We start from the raw sequence: 14,010 nt of genomic DNA on the forward strand, positions 1-14,010 counted from the left end.
TTTCGTAAGCAATCGTGGCGAGATAATATCGAACGTGCCTTACAAGAGTGGAGCGAGTTGGAGGAGGATGTAACATTGCGGAATGTGGATTGCGCTACTATTCCCAATGCGTCTAGCTGCTCACGGTATAGTCGTAATAGAGTAGCCAGGGACGGATGAAATTTCGAATGGTATTCGGAGCCATCACTCTGAGGTGGAGCACGTTTACGTGTCGCGAAATTAAGCAACGACCGTGTAGACATCGAGCTAATGTAGATCGGATTACAGAACTACGGGCAACGTTGCGAGAATCGTCGCGTCGTTTCCTTTGAAACTCTGTGACGACGAATATGTACCTTTAATTCTCGTATCGAGTCACGGTCTCCGACATTCGGCAAAAATTTTCAAACAACGATTTGTCTATAATGTTCGAAAATTTTCATTCACTTTTTCACCCCTGCATTTTTGTCTGAATTCTACCAATTTTCCCCTTCGAGTCTACCTCGACTATTGCAACGCGATTTCTAATGCCATTAACGGTGACAGATATCGAAACGGCATTCAGTATAACCCACAATGCGTTTCCTGAGCAAACCGGAAGTAACGTTAGGTGGAAATGTGGGTTACATTCTCATAAGTACAGTCGTGATGCTTCGTAGCCGTATTAGAGCGCCCACGGGCGAACGATGAGAGGGTAGCGGAGAAGAAGGGGTTAGAAAAGGAAGAAAGGGATGGGTTAGGATGGAGAGAGAGAGAGAGAGAGAGAGAGAGAGAGAGAGAGAGAGAGCGACGAGGACGCCCTCAGAGCCCGGAGGTAAAGGAGTGGAACGTGAAAGGGGGATGAGCGTAGATGGCGATGGAGATGAGGAGATCGTTGGAATGGGAATGGCGATGGGGTGGATAGGAGGGTATGGGGTGTGTACAGCTGTATATATGCGGTAGTACGGGAGGACGACGACGTCTGCTGGCTGGAGCCACGCTGTCGCTGCTGTGGCATCGATCCACCACTCACTACGACTTTTTGCCACGGTTCCAACGAGATCTTTAACCCGAAAACTGTTCTGCGGCATGGCCAGTTTTCGTTTCGAAACGGCCAAGTGATTTTGCCACTGCGAGCGATCGCCGTTTCGACAATCCCTTACGATCACGCTCTTCTATCCTTAAAGTATGGTTCCGTTGTCCATCTTAGACTTTGGTATTTCTTAGTTATATTACTGATTATTTGCCAATAGTTGTAATCAACGTCTCACTAAACGTAGAATGGATACCGGAGTCTTATTTCTCATTATATGCGCTCTGTGCTACGAATTTTCTGCAAAGAGATCAACGATGTCTACTTTCATCGTATAGAGCTTCGCACCTGTATAAAAGTTCGCGACGACGCAACGCCGCGGTAAAAACGATGCGAATATGATTGCTTCGAAACGAGACACGTATTCGGCGATGCTGAACCAGGCATTCAATCAGACGCCGATTTATCAGTTTGCCGTTATAACGTAACCCTTACCTCATTTACGGAAGTCGAATTACACGACGATGGTTACTGTCAGTTCGAAACTCGATTCAACTAGCACCGTGATTGCTTCGTGTCTTGACTTCCGTCTGCGTTTCGTGGAAATAGCGTTTGTTCCAAGATGTACGCGTCTTGAGATTATTATTTTTTTTTTTTTTTTTTTTTTTGAGTTTCTCGACTTGAATTTCTATTCTTCGTAAATTAAAGAGACCTTTATAAATCTTCGTAAATCTTTATTGGTAAAGTTTGCGAAGGAGCGGATTACGGTCGAAAGAAAGGGGGACCGGTTAACTGACTTCATTTTTCCATAGATTAAATATCTTCACCGAGAAGTCTTTGATAATAAAATTGCCTTGACTTTCTGCATACTTCGTGGAAACGCAAAGAAACGCGTACGCTTGAACGTTACAAGCTGTATAATTAACGTAACAAACAATGCCGGTGATACTTGGCAAAAGTTTCTGACAAATTACTTGACACTTTGCCAACCAACTGTGTCATACAACATCGCGGAATTTGCATATTTATAGTAAAATTAATTTAACTTCCAAACTACCTTCCGGTTTCGGATGAAATTCCTGTAACAGGCTTATCGGACGTTATTTTGCGTTAGAGTCGAGTTTGCCCTTGGAACAATTGCAAACTTCTTCAAAATGGGAACGAACGAACGATTCGATCGAACAAAAGAATTTATCTGAAAAAAGAATTTTCGATCGGAATACCATGATATATCGTTTACGTTATATTCAATATTCATACCTACAAATAACCGAAAAATTCTACGCTTTAAAAAATAAATAAACGATTGGATGGAGTGGGGAAAACTCTGCGTTCGATGGACGATGGAATGTTAACTGGAAACATTAATTTTCATTGGAAGCGAAAATATTTGTGTAACAGTTTGCACTCTTCCATAAAGTGTCGCGTAACGACAAATGCAGCGCGAAGTAACGATGTTTGCGCGTGACATTATTGGCTGTTACGTTGCTGCAAATTCATTTGCACGTTACGACGTTTCTGTGTCGTTGTTAAAGCTTTCATTTTTCATCCTCCCCTGTTGTATATACACCTGTCTCCTGCTCTTCGAACAAGCGATTCTCGAACGCGTGCGTGGGCGGCACTTATGGGTGTAACGTAATAAAATTCCTCGTTGAATCTCAAGCGGCACTCCATTTTCGTTGGGGTATAATTTGTCACCGTGAACTTCTGCGAAAAGTTCGAATTAGTCTTGGCCGGTGCTGTGGTCGTCGTGCTTCCTCAACTTTCTTTCGTGTGTTGGCACAGTGTTGTCCCGTTTCGGCTTTGAATCTGCAACGGAAACGATGAAACGTAAATCGAAGGATTTTCGTTGAACCGTAGATACGATTTGAAGCGAGAAGAAGCCAAGAACTGTTTGTCTCCATAATTAATTGGTAGATTGTTATTTTATGCGAATTCATATTTTTCCGAATACGATTGAACTGTTGTGCGAGCAACCAAAATGTCAACCACGTGAAGTTTTAATATTTGAAACTTTCGCATACATTTCAACGTAAAGATATCTAAAGGATGGAGATTTGCTGTAGTTTATTGACATTTTCGCTAGAAAGCAAAAAGGAGTCGTTAAAAGAAACGTAGAAATACTGCTCTACTTCTGTACTTTTTGCGCGTTTATATTTCAAACAGATGCAAGTTGATATCCTAACGAGTCACGGCACCTATTCGATCTCGTTTAAGCAATTCAACGACGAGAATCGGTATCTTTTTCAAACGGAGAGCATTCATCCCGTAATTCGTTAGCGTAACGCATTTTACCGAGTGTTTCGTTGCAGTTGCACTGCCGAGGCAACCTAAAGGTGCAGCATGGATGATTTTCAGAGGATATCAGAGCTTAGGTGGAGAGCATGAACGAATTAAGTGAACGCCTAAGCACTGGAGTCGGGCGGAAACCAGAAATATGACGATGTCTCGAGTTTCTTGGCGCACCGTTGTATACTTTACGATTGTAGCCGTGCGCTACCGAGCTTCGCTGGAAACGCGAGAGAATATTCCGGAAACAGGGCGAGGGAAGAGCACAGGCCACGAGAATAATGCCGGAACATATTGTAGTATCGGTCAAGTGTTTCACACTACTGGACGTGACCTTTACAAGAGTGTATACCTGACGAATGACATCGTGAGTCAGCCGCGTTAATTAGCGAATTCAAGGGTCTCGCCACGTAAGTGGGTCTCAGGCTTTCAGAAAGACTAGCGGAGGCAACAGTAAACGCTTTCAATGCAAAAATGACGTCCTTTATTACCGACTTTACTAACGAAGAGAGAACTTTGAGAACAATCAGGTCTTTAACCTCGGAAAATTAATCGGTAAATCGGCCTCGGTATTTGTATTATCCTTCTTCCTTCTCTCTGCTCCTTCGTAACTTCTTTCAATTCTTTGTCTTCTGTTTCGTTATTCGGCGGCTCTACAGCGACGTACATCTTAAACGATTAAAACCAGCTTTGAATCGCGAAACGGATGGAAAGTTTCTATTGAAATTCAATTACCGCCGATTGTATCAGCATTCAGCGGTTCGTCGCTTTTTATCATCCACCCCGTACTCGTTACGCGAGCCTTTAGCTTCGATTATAACTGTCATAGTGGCCGACTGTACGACTTTGATTATCGGCATATCCGGTCGTCCCGTAGGAATGTTTCCTGCAAAAGCATAGAAGCACGAATTCGTCGTCGATCTCATCTGAAATTCACAGTTACGACAGATGAAATAAAGTCAGCGTGCAATTAAGTTTGAATGATCCCGCGTGCGATCTACATGCTGTGATATACAACTTTATCAGCCGCTACAAGATGTATATGATGTTTATGATGTGACGCGTAAATATGCAAAAAAAAAAGCTAATATAGAAATATATCAAATATTTAAGATAAAATATTGCGGCATTTACAAGATAAATCGTATTTTTATTTAGGTCCTGTTCCTTTATCAGCGTCTGTAAAAATATGAATTTGCATAAACATTCCAACGTTGAATTTAAAAGATCGCTACCATTTTATTGTTCGATGTTATCAAACGTTCTACATTTTAGTTAGAGAACGTTTTCCTTCTTCCATCGTGACGAAGATTTTCAGGTTGATTCTACGGATAAAATAAAGATTTTGCTATCAGGTAAAAAAAGGAAAAAGTTCAAGTCTTCCTCGTTACGGAGCACATTTCCGTGGATGGGAAAAATTCTAGTGTTCGCGTAGCCGCTTATACTCCGGCGTCATCGTTTTCACCATTTTCCTCGAGGAAGGTAAACGCGCGCCAAACCGGAACACCGACGTTTCCGTGATGTGCTCTGGAAACCGCTTTATTCCCGCTTTCTTACCCACTTTTCGTTTAATATTCACTAGTGTTTTTCTCTTTTTGGTACGAGGAATACGAATTCTTTGAAGACAACAGTCGGCAAGATTAACGAAATATCTATCCATCCTAACCCCAAAGAAGGCTAGAAGAGAGTAAAATTACTCGTTTCATCAAAGTTTCGGGCATTACCAAGTCGAACTGCGCTAAATTATACAAACAGACGGTTACCAATTATTCACTCTTAATTTATTTTTTCAAGGCAAGAGATAAAGAATTAACGGTAAAGAAGCGTTCTTCGATGCTGACTTTAAAGTTATAACAGAAATATCTATTTTCTGATCGAATTGCGTCGATAGACAGACTACTGTCGCTCGGAATACCCCGTATCTCAGAATGTATCGCGCCGAAACAAGAAACTCTAGCACCGTGTGCAGCACGTAATCGTGAAAGCTCATCACGCGTTAAACGCACGGTTTGACTTCCACCCTGAGTCCATCGTAATCTCTCTATCTCATATTCTGAAAAAACGCGTAGCGTATGCCTGTTCCTCGCCAGAAGCAGACCGTATCTTTATAGCTGTCGCGCGACGACGAACGAAATCACCTGCGGAAATTCACTTACGCGAGCAAACTGGCCGTTCGCGTGAAAGCTCGAGCGCTCTGCCAGCGAGGCACAATGAACAATAGACCTCATCTCCTTATATCTACAGCCTGGTGCGACACACACCGCGACTCTCACGTACGAAAACGTGACACGCGCGCCTACAGCCGTCCAAGACCAACGTTTCGGAAAGCGAGCGTGTTGTCCTCGCGTATAATGCCAGCGTTTATGCGGTGCACGTGCGCGAACAGCTGAATTTTAAAATCACGGATTCGGCGGCGCAATTTGTCAGGAAATTCGCGTGCCGCGGGATCTCCACGTGGCAGAAGTCAACCGAAGAGACGACGAGGATGGCGGCAACGACGTACGCGAATCGCGAATCGCCAACCTTTCCGCGTCCTCCGTTTTCTTGACAACATCAATTTCCTCCGGCCGAGGACAATCAATTCTTGCCTGCGACGATTTCGTCGCCGACAGACGACGAAATAGGGGAAAGGGTAAAAAAGAATCGTCGATGGATTTTTCCGCGACGACGGAAATACGACGGCGAAGACGCGCAACGTCTTTTATTATTGATGCCTGGCAAAACCTTATATTCCGGCGTAACACAGCGGGAATTTTCTCGTCTATCGGCCGGCCGATGATGGCATTTTGAACGGTGGCGAATATCGCGCTCGTGACGCCAGAATTGCAGATTACGTTGAATTTCTTCGATCGACTTCCAGCCAAGCGGAACGACTCTCGTTCCCCGCATTTAATTTATTGATCGAGCGTTTAGCGCGGCTAGGGATGCATTAGTTTATCCATAAAGATGTTTAAGATAGAAATTATCTTTATACATATGTGTTTATATATACATATACAGTATGTGAATAATTTTCATACGAAAATATTAAGTACGAGCGAGATAGAGGGAGAAGTTCGTCGGATGATATATTCTAATCCAGTCTAGTGTAAACTGACATTGATTATGATTCGAAAAACATGAAACCTCAAACACGAATACTTTTGTACTTGAAATTCTTAATGAAATTCTTTCATCGTTTTCGTCGATGTCTAGGATCGACTATGTAAACATTCCCCACGTATCTTGCGACACGTCGTAGGTATATTTCGGTGATTCCCAAAGAGATAGCAGAAAAGCGGGATATAGTGTTCGAGAAGCAATCGAGAAGCAACGCTCATAAAGCTGCAACAGAAGCAGCTTAGAAACTTGCGTATTTGCAATTGTGACTCGTCAGAAAGTCGGTCGAGTCTTCATCGGAAACAATAAGTTTGGTACACGTGACACTTACAGAAATACAAGATCTAACTGTCTTTTCACTCTATCAAATCCAAAATCCTTGTTAGAGCTTCAAAGTTTTCGTCTCGTTTATGAATTTTATATAGAATCCATCCCCACTCATTTTACAGCAATTTTTTTTCACAAGCTCGTTTCTAGATAGCGACAGTTTTATCGCGACCGTATGCTCGCGAACCTATTTGTCCGACCTATTTGCACGTAGTAGAAAGGAAGCAAAAGCAGATTGGGGCGAATTTCGTACACCTGGCGAGAATGAAACAGACCAGAGACTGCGTGTACTGTTCGTCCATCGCGAGACGAGATAGAACCAAGCTAAATGGACAGAACGAACAGCCATGGTTACAGGTGAGTTGGCAGTCAAGCAGGTGGAATTTGCTTTGTTCGAACTCTGGCTCACGTAGAAATCGATTTCACGCTTAGAGCGCGCGCAAACTCTTTTATTTGCGTCCGACGCGCACCGCGAGCGAAACCGCGCATCGGATCATTTGCACGAGAAATAGTCCTTCTTTTTATCCTCCTTTCTTATTTTTTCGTCGTTTCGTCGTCGGACACGCTTGTGTGTTTTTCCATTTCGTTTTGTCTCGCATTTCGTCACATTGTTCGTGCACGAGATTTCTCATTTATTCTTTGAATTCATTCCAAGAGAAAAAGTGGTTATCGAGTAGCTTAACGTTTGCCAAGCAAAATCGCAGGATTTTAACTCTTACAAGCTGATAAGTTTCACTATGTAAATGTTACACTTATGCTACCAAATGGAAGAGTGTTTCGTTTGTATTTCGATTTATTTTTCATAATCATATTTTAAATTATTACCCTGTATCATATTATATTACATTAATTACTAGCAAAAAATATCAACATTTATATACGTACAATATACATATACAGCTACCACAAGTTTCCAGTCCAGAGTGTAGTTCTTCCTCAGTATAACTTATACATTAATAAAATTCTTCTTACATTCTTCTTTTACAACGTTGTATTTTATAAGATGCGAAACATATTATTTTTGTACGGCACAAACTTTTATTTTCAGAAACTTTCTGCCTCAACTGTATTATCAAATTAAACTTTTGCCGGAAGCTGTTGGCAGTCACTTTAAGTTTATCGTCAGTTTCACTATAACGACTTTTATTGTTGCAGCTTAGTTTTCAAATTAAAAATCTACTAAGAACGAATACATATACTTTTTGAAATATCATAAACGTTCGTTCTTAGTTACAATATGGTAAATTTGCAACGTTAAGAGTTGACCGAACCAATCAGGTGACAAGAAGATTAAAGTCCGCGGTTCTGTCTCATTTTCGTTGAACGATTTCGTCCGTGTGATTTAAAGCACAACGCAAACTTCAATAATTGTACTTTCGTAGATCGGTCTTAGAACAGGGTAATTTTTTCGCTGGGAAAAGGAAAAGCAGTCACGTTGACTTTGATATTAAACGTTTCCAACGGCGAACCGGTATAATGAGATTTTCATTTTTATTCGGTAATTGGAGCTACTTGGAAAGTTTCTGATTTCCCATCCCGCTTTCCCTCTTCCTTGCTCACTTCAGATATTAATAGAAAACTTTTTTAACCTGAAATAATAAACTTGGAGCAATTTTAACGCGAAAATTTTACCCCGTTCGATATGCTCTCTCTCTTTCTCTCTCGTTGTTGCGCATTCATATTTCATTCTTTCCTTTTTCATTCTTCCTCCTCCTCGTCTTTCTAGATGCACGCTGTCATTCATCGAAATAAATACGGTGGGGAAAGAAAGAGGATTTTGTACGAGATTGGTGACGCTCTTAGACCGTACCAAGCGTTTATCCACCCCTAAAGGAAACGCCCGGGACTTTGTATCTTAGGGGATGTCAAAGACTTTAAGGCAGTTAGAGTTTATGCTTTTCATCGATAAACTTCGATACCACTCGAATACTATCGTCTTTCTACCCTACGATTTATATAAGAATAACGAATATTAGCAACGAAACATAAGAAATAAAATACCGAGCTCTGTTGCAACGATCAATTGTTGCGATAATCAATTGTTAATTAACGATATCGACGCAGTGACGAGTTACAAGTTATAGATGACAGGGTCTCTTATAATTTTACATCCACTGTGCGCGAGAGAGTTCTGATGTTTCAAATTCGATTTATTTTTTATTCTTTTAAATATTATATCATGTTAGATTCAACGATTTAATACAAAAATTAATAACATTCTCAATCAATTTTTTATATATTTCGTGCTCCATCTGCATTATAATAAAAAAAAAAAAGGATATCCAAAGGATAATATGATAAATCGTTACAAACGAAAATATAAATTGCACCGGCAGATCTTGAATGTAAATGTAACGAATAATTCGCGTGTATTAATAAACGTTGGATTGGTTGGGGCGAATCGAACGTAAATAGTACAGAAACTGAATGCAGCTAATTACATATATCAAAAGTTAATATTTAATTACGATTTATTGATTGATCGTTTGGTTATACTATCAAATAATCATCGCGCTATTACGAGGCTGTCCATAAATTAATGTGATTACATCGACACAGGGATCAAGTATCGAAACGATGATTAAATTCTACCATCGTTCCGATTACACCTATACGTTTCGAGATACAGAAAGATGTTTCCCTATTGCTAGCAGAAACACCGACTTTCCACGTTTCTTTCCGTTTTTGCGTGACCTTTCTTCGTCGATGTCTCAGGTAATAAGAGAAAGTCACGAAAGAACGTGAAACACGAAGAGTGCACATTCGATTTAAGATGTCGTGGGATCCAGTTTATCCGGATATCGTTTATCTAAAATGGCGATCGTCCGAACACAGCTTATCCGAAATGGTATACGGGATCTTGTCTACCGGTATGTCGTGCGTGACCTTGTCTTGTATCGAGCACACGTCCTACGGAAACTAGCATGCGTTATAGTTATCGACGCGATGCAGTTCCGAATATCGATACGATCGAAATAGTTTTCATTTCCCCTCTTTTCTTTCTATTTTTTTTTTTTTTTTTTTTTTTTAATTAATATGTAGGTACTTTGCGATAGGAAAACGAGAACAAAGTCTTTGTATTGAGAACAATGCGAATTCATTTCCTTTTTTATTGAGAGATTAATCGAATGAGACCCAGTAAAAATTCTGTTAGATCTAAAGAATACATACCTGTCATCTCTGGATGGATCATCTGGAATGGAGTTGCAATTTTGAACGATGATGTAGCTTTCTGCTCGTTAGAAGAATCGAATTATAGTGTTCCAAAGAGAAGTGTCAACTTGAAACGTAAGATGTAACCTTTTGTTCTTAGAGGAAATTCTTTGCAATTTTCGAATTTATACGCGCGTTTTGACAGAATGTACCTTTACGTCTTACTAGATCGATCTACTATTGATGCATTAACAGATTCGAACAGTTCCAGCAAGTAGATCACACGGACAAATCACTATGAACTGAATCGAGCCGCGTTTTTACTAAATATTTATTTTCCCGGAATCAGAAATTTATATTCGATATCCTCACTTGTCCATAAATTCATCAACGGGACAATTTGCCCGATCCATATTGAAACTAAATATGGAACAATCACACGCGAATAAAAATCGTTTCAAGGCATCTATTTCCTCTATTGTTTCGAGCAATCTATTTTATCTGTTCCTTGACAAATGAATTCCACAGCGAGGAATGATTTTCCCGGAAACGCGGAATGAGCTTCGCTAAATCTATACGTTGACGTTTAACCTGGATATAAAAAGGACAAACCGTTCGACCTCGCGCCGGGAAGATGACTCGATGCGTTTCCAATTGGAATTTCGCATTACGCCGTGTATTTTCCAAAAAACGGGAGAAAAAAAGGGAACAAAAAACGTTTAACAATTTGCACGGTTATTTCCGTGGAGCGCCGGTGGCTGCGGGTCGCACGCATCATTTCTCATGTACGCAACGTGCACGCAGAACAAATAGACGTTCGATTCAACGTGCATATACGCGTACGTACACATGAATGGGGTCAACGTTTCGATTAACGTTCGTCAAACAACGCTGCGAACGCATCGGTGTACACGACAGTAATCATTTCCGTGCTGACCGATTTTTTGACGTGATTGTGACAACCTTTCAAATAATACCCAAGCTTTGCAACCCTTCCCCTCCCTTCCCTTCCCTTTTATCCCTTCCCAGCCAGCGTGGATTTTCAATGTCGATAAATCTCCATCGGGGCCCACCTCAATCTCCGTCACCTGGAATCCATCTTTCCTCGAGACGTTTCACAAAAGATATTTCCTTTGGTAAATCAGAAGATTCGTTGAGCTGTAAAATCTTAGTTCGTACACCGCACGCGGATCGTTCCGCTGGTATTTACAGCCCCTTTTTCTTATCCACCTGTCGGTAATGTCAATACGTATCCAGCCCCGCATTCCGTACAACTTGTTTAGCCTCGTGTTTTCACTCTTTCGCCGGATGTAAACAACGGTTGGCAAAAAACGACTGGCCTGTAATTCTAATTTTTCTGTAAATACAGAAGCGTAACAATTCTCCACGGCGAGATGTAAATATCATCAAGTACTCTTTAGAGATGACTTCTTCGCTAAAAATACCCAAAAACGTCTATCTTACGATACAGATGTTTTGATGTGTTCCCATTCCGAAACCTTTCTTAGAAAAGATCTTCCAAATAGATAAATATCTACTACCTACATAGGTTAGATAACCATATTTGATTTTCCCTAGGTAGTGATCGAATACGTTTAAAAATACCCGAAGAAGACCGTATGCCATGGATGAACATAGATATAAAACAAATTCGACGTTCGGTCCGTAAGATCCTCGCGGTTTACATTAACCTGTCTCTCTCGAGCCGTTCATCGTTTCGATCAGATCGTCTTTGTCTTGTGCTCTTACCCCTTCTGGTTCTGGACTAGCCAAACCACCTCTACGGCAGCACTTTATTCCAACCTCGGCCTCAACGCGATGTGGGTGGACGCAGAGTTGGTGAGCGCGCAAGGGGGCGAGAAAGGGAACGAGAGAAACTGGGAGAAAGAGAGAACGACAAGATCGCAGTGGGGGTGCACGAGGGTTGGAGTTGGCGTTGGTTAGACGTGGAGGGGAGAAGGGCATAGTGTATTTCTCCGCGAACCCCTCCGGCCCCCACCCTAGCCGCACGGGCGCCAACGTCAAGCGCTTTCGAGACGTTAAGGCCGACACTCGTGCGGCGCACTTCGGCCCGACGACATCGGCCAGAATCGTAGGCACGTGCGTGTGCGGTAACATCCCCTTCGTGGATCGTCGGGGATCGACGTGATTCACTCGCGACGCCACACGAGTACGGCGAGTTCGCACGTCGATTCGTCGGTCGTGGTTATTTTTTTATTTACCGAGCAGCGTCGCGTGTTTCCGTAATTCGTGAAAGTTCTCGCGTCTGTTTGTCACGGTCGAATTTGCTTTCGCGATCGCGTCGTAACACGGAAATCGTAATAACGAGAGTCGCAGCTACGAGAACGTAAGAACGCATTGACCGTCACGTGGTATCGCGAAGCCACTTGGTCTTTCGTAGCGATGTGTAAACCGCACCGCGAGGAAGGGTGAGAAATAAGTGTGACCTATGTAAATGTAAAGTGAGACACTGCGGCGTGATCTGTTCTTGAAGAAGGGTTGGACCGGTTCCTCGATGCGCCCTTCCTTGGAGGGCGCAGCCTTTACGCGGTGGCAAGTCGAAGATCTTTGACGATAGCTCGCGGAACGCGCAGAATTTGCAGCACGTAGAAACGGAATAGCTTCGATAGAAGTCAGAGAGCGGACGAAGAACAAGCTTGCCGATCGACGACCGGAAGGATCATGAAGAGGCCTTACCTCATCCCCGTGAGTTTTTGAAAGACTCCTTTTTATCTGTCATTCAGGCGAATGCAGAGACGTCCGATCGAAGTGTTCCAGGGCATGAGCGTGCCTCGATTCTTTTGCCTCTGGTCCTTTTGATTCTTCTATGCGTCTTCTTCGTTTCCTCCTCCTCCTTCTTCTCCTCCTTCTTCTTCTTCTTTCTTCTTTCTTCTTTCTTCTTTCTTCTTTGTTTGATCGTCGTTGCTCGCGAGTTGACAGTGAAAGCGAGTCTCCATTCTACGGAGAGTTTGTTACCCTTTAACACGCGAAAGCTCACCGTTTCACGCTCGTCTTGCCTTTTTCTTGCTTCTTGCCAAAGATCAAAGACCAACGACGTCGCTTTAATCTGCCAATGGCGGAATGGCGCATGTTTCCTCCTCCTCCTCCTCCTCCTCTCGCCGATGGTTCTTGCCTTGAAAAGACGTGCGCTTTTCGAACGCTGTCTTGTCCCATGGGCGAGCTGGTCCTTTCGCCTCCTCGCCTATCGCTATTTTCTCTCTTTCTCTATCGTCCCGTGGTCCGAGAACGGCGAAATTAACGAAGTGGCCACGTGACTCTCTCTCTCGACTCGAGGGGGAACGAGGTCAGTCGGTGCACGCGACCCGCACAATGTCCATTTCGAGACCTTTCGAGGCTTAAGGGTTCCATCCGGAAGTTTTACGAATGGAATTCAAGTTTTTCGTCGGCCACCTGAGACCTCTGGCGGGTCAGTCCGCCTCTTCGCTTCTGTTCATCAACTTTTAAATGGCCACTTGGAAAATTCATTCGAGTCGACAAAGAGCTCCGATGTCACCACCCTATTTCTGATCCTATTAATGACGTTTAACGAGCGTTAATTAGTCCGATGAAAGCATGCGTGAAATTTCATATATTCCTATGCTATTTCAGTGTCGCAAAGTTTCAAGGTATGCGATACATTTGCGGTCAAAATGCCATTCGGACCAAAATGTAGGTTATAGGGAAATACGAATTTAAAAATCACGTAGAGACACGAACTTTCCAACCTCGTTCCGTAACATTTAGGTCGCTAGTAACATATACGTACTTGGAATCGTGACAAGAGGATAATAATCGAAGGTTTGAATCAAACTGACGATCAAACTAGTTTAAACCAATCTTATTAATTAATAAATCTCAACATCAAGCCCTTTTTTCAATATTACCCTTTATATTCCGCACGAAACAGATTTTTATTGATTTTGCTTTTAGATTCGACGCAACCTCGTGTAAATTAAATTTACAATATAAAGTATGCACGTTAAACAAATATTACGTGTTTTCAAACCGTCACAGTGATATCGAGGAAAGCCGCTTGTGTCCTAATTAATACCTCCGTTAATGTCGAGAAGTTAGCAACGAGCGCGTTGGATTTCGCATCAACGGATTCCTAGTTAGTCGTAACTGCATCCTCAGTTTCTGAAGAAAGTTAT

The 14,010-nt window shown here is 42.2% G+C and overlaps 1 protein-coding gene across 1 annotated transcript in view; it reads left to right on the forward strand.

Annotated features, from left to right (window-relative positions):
- Window positions 1-11,894: 11,894 nt before the first annotated feature.
- The window catches only part of LOC126869672 (protein madd-4), a 251,061-nt gene continuing 248,945 nt past the window's right edge, over window positions 11,895-14,010 (forward strand). The window contains exon 1 of the mRNA XM_050626515.1: window positions 11,895-12,565. Within this exon, the coding sequence (XP_050482472.1) occupies window positions 12,542-12,565 (24 nt within the window). The 5' untranslated portion in view covers window positions 11,895-12,541. The remainder of the gene's footprint in view (window positions 12,566-14,010) is intronic.

Source organism: Bombus huntii, chromosome 9, assembly GCF_024542735.1.
Source record: "Bombus huntii isolate Logan2020A chromosome 9, iyBomHunt1.1, whole genome shotgun sequence".
In the NCBI taxonomy this organism is placed as follows: domain Eukaryota; kingdom Metazoa; phylum Arthropoda; class Insecta; order Hymenoptera; family Apidae; genus Bombus; species Bombus huntii.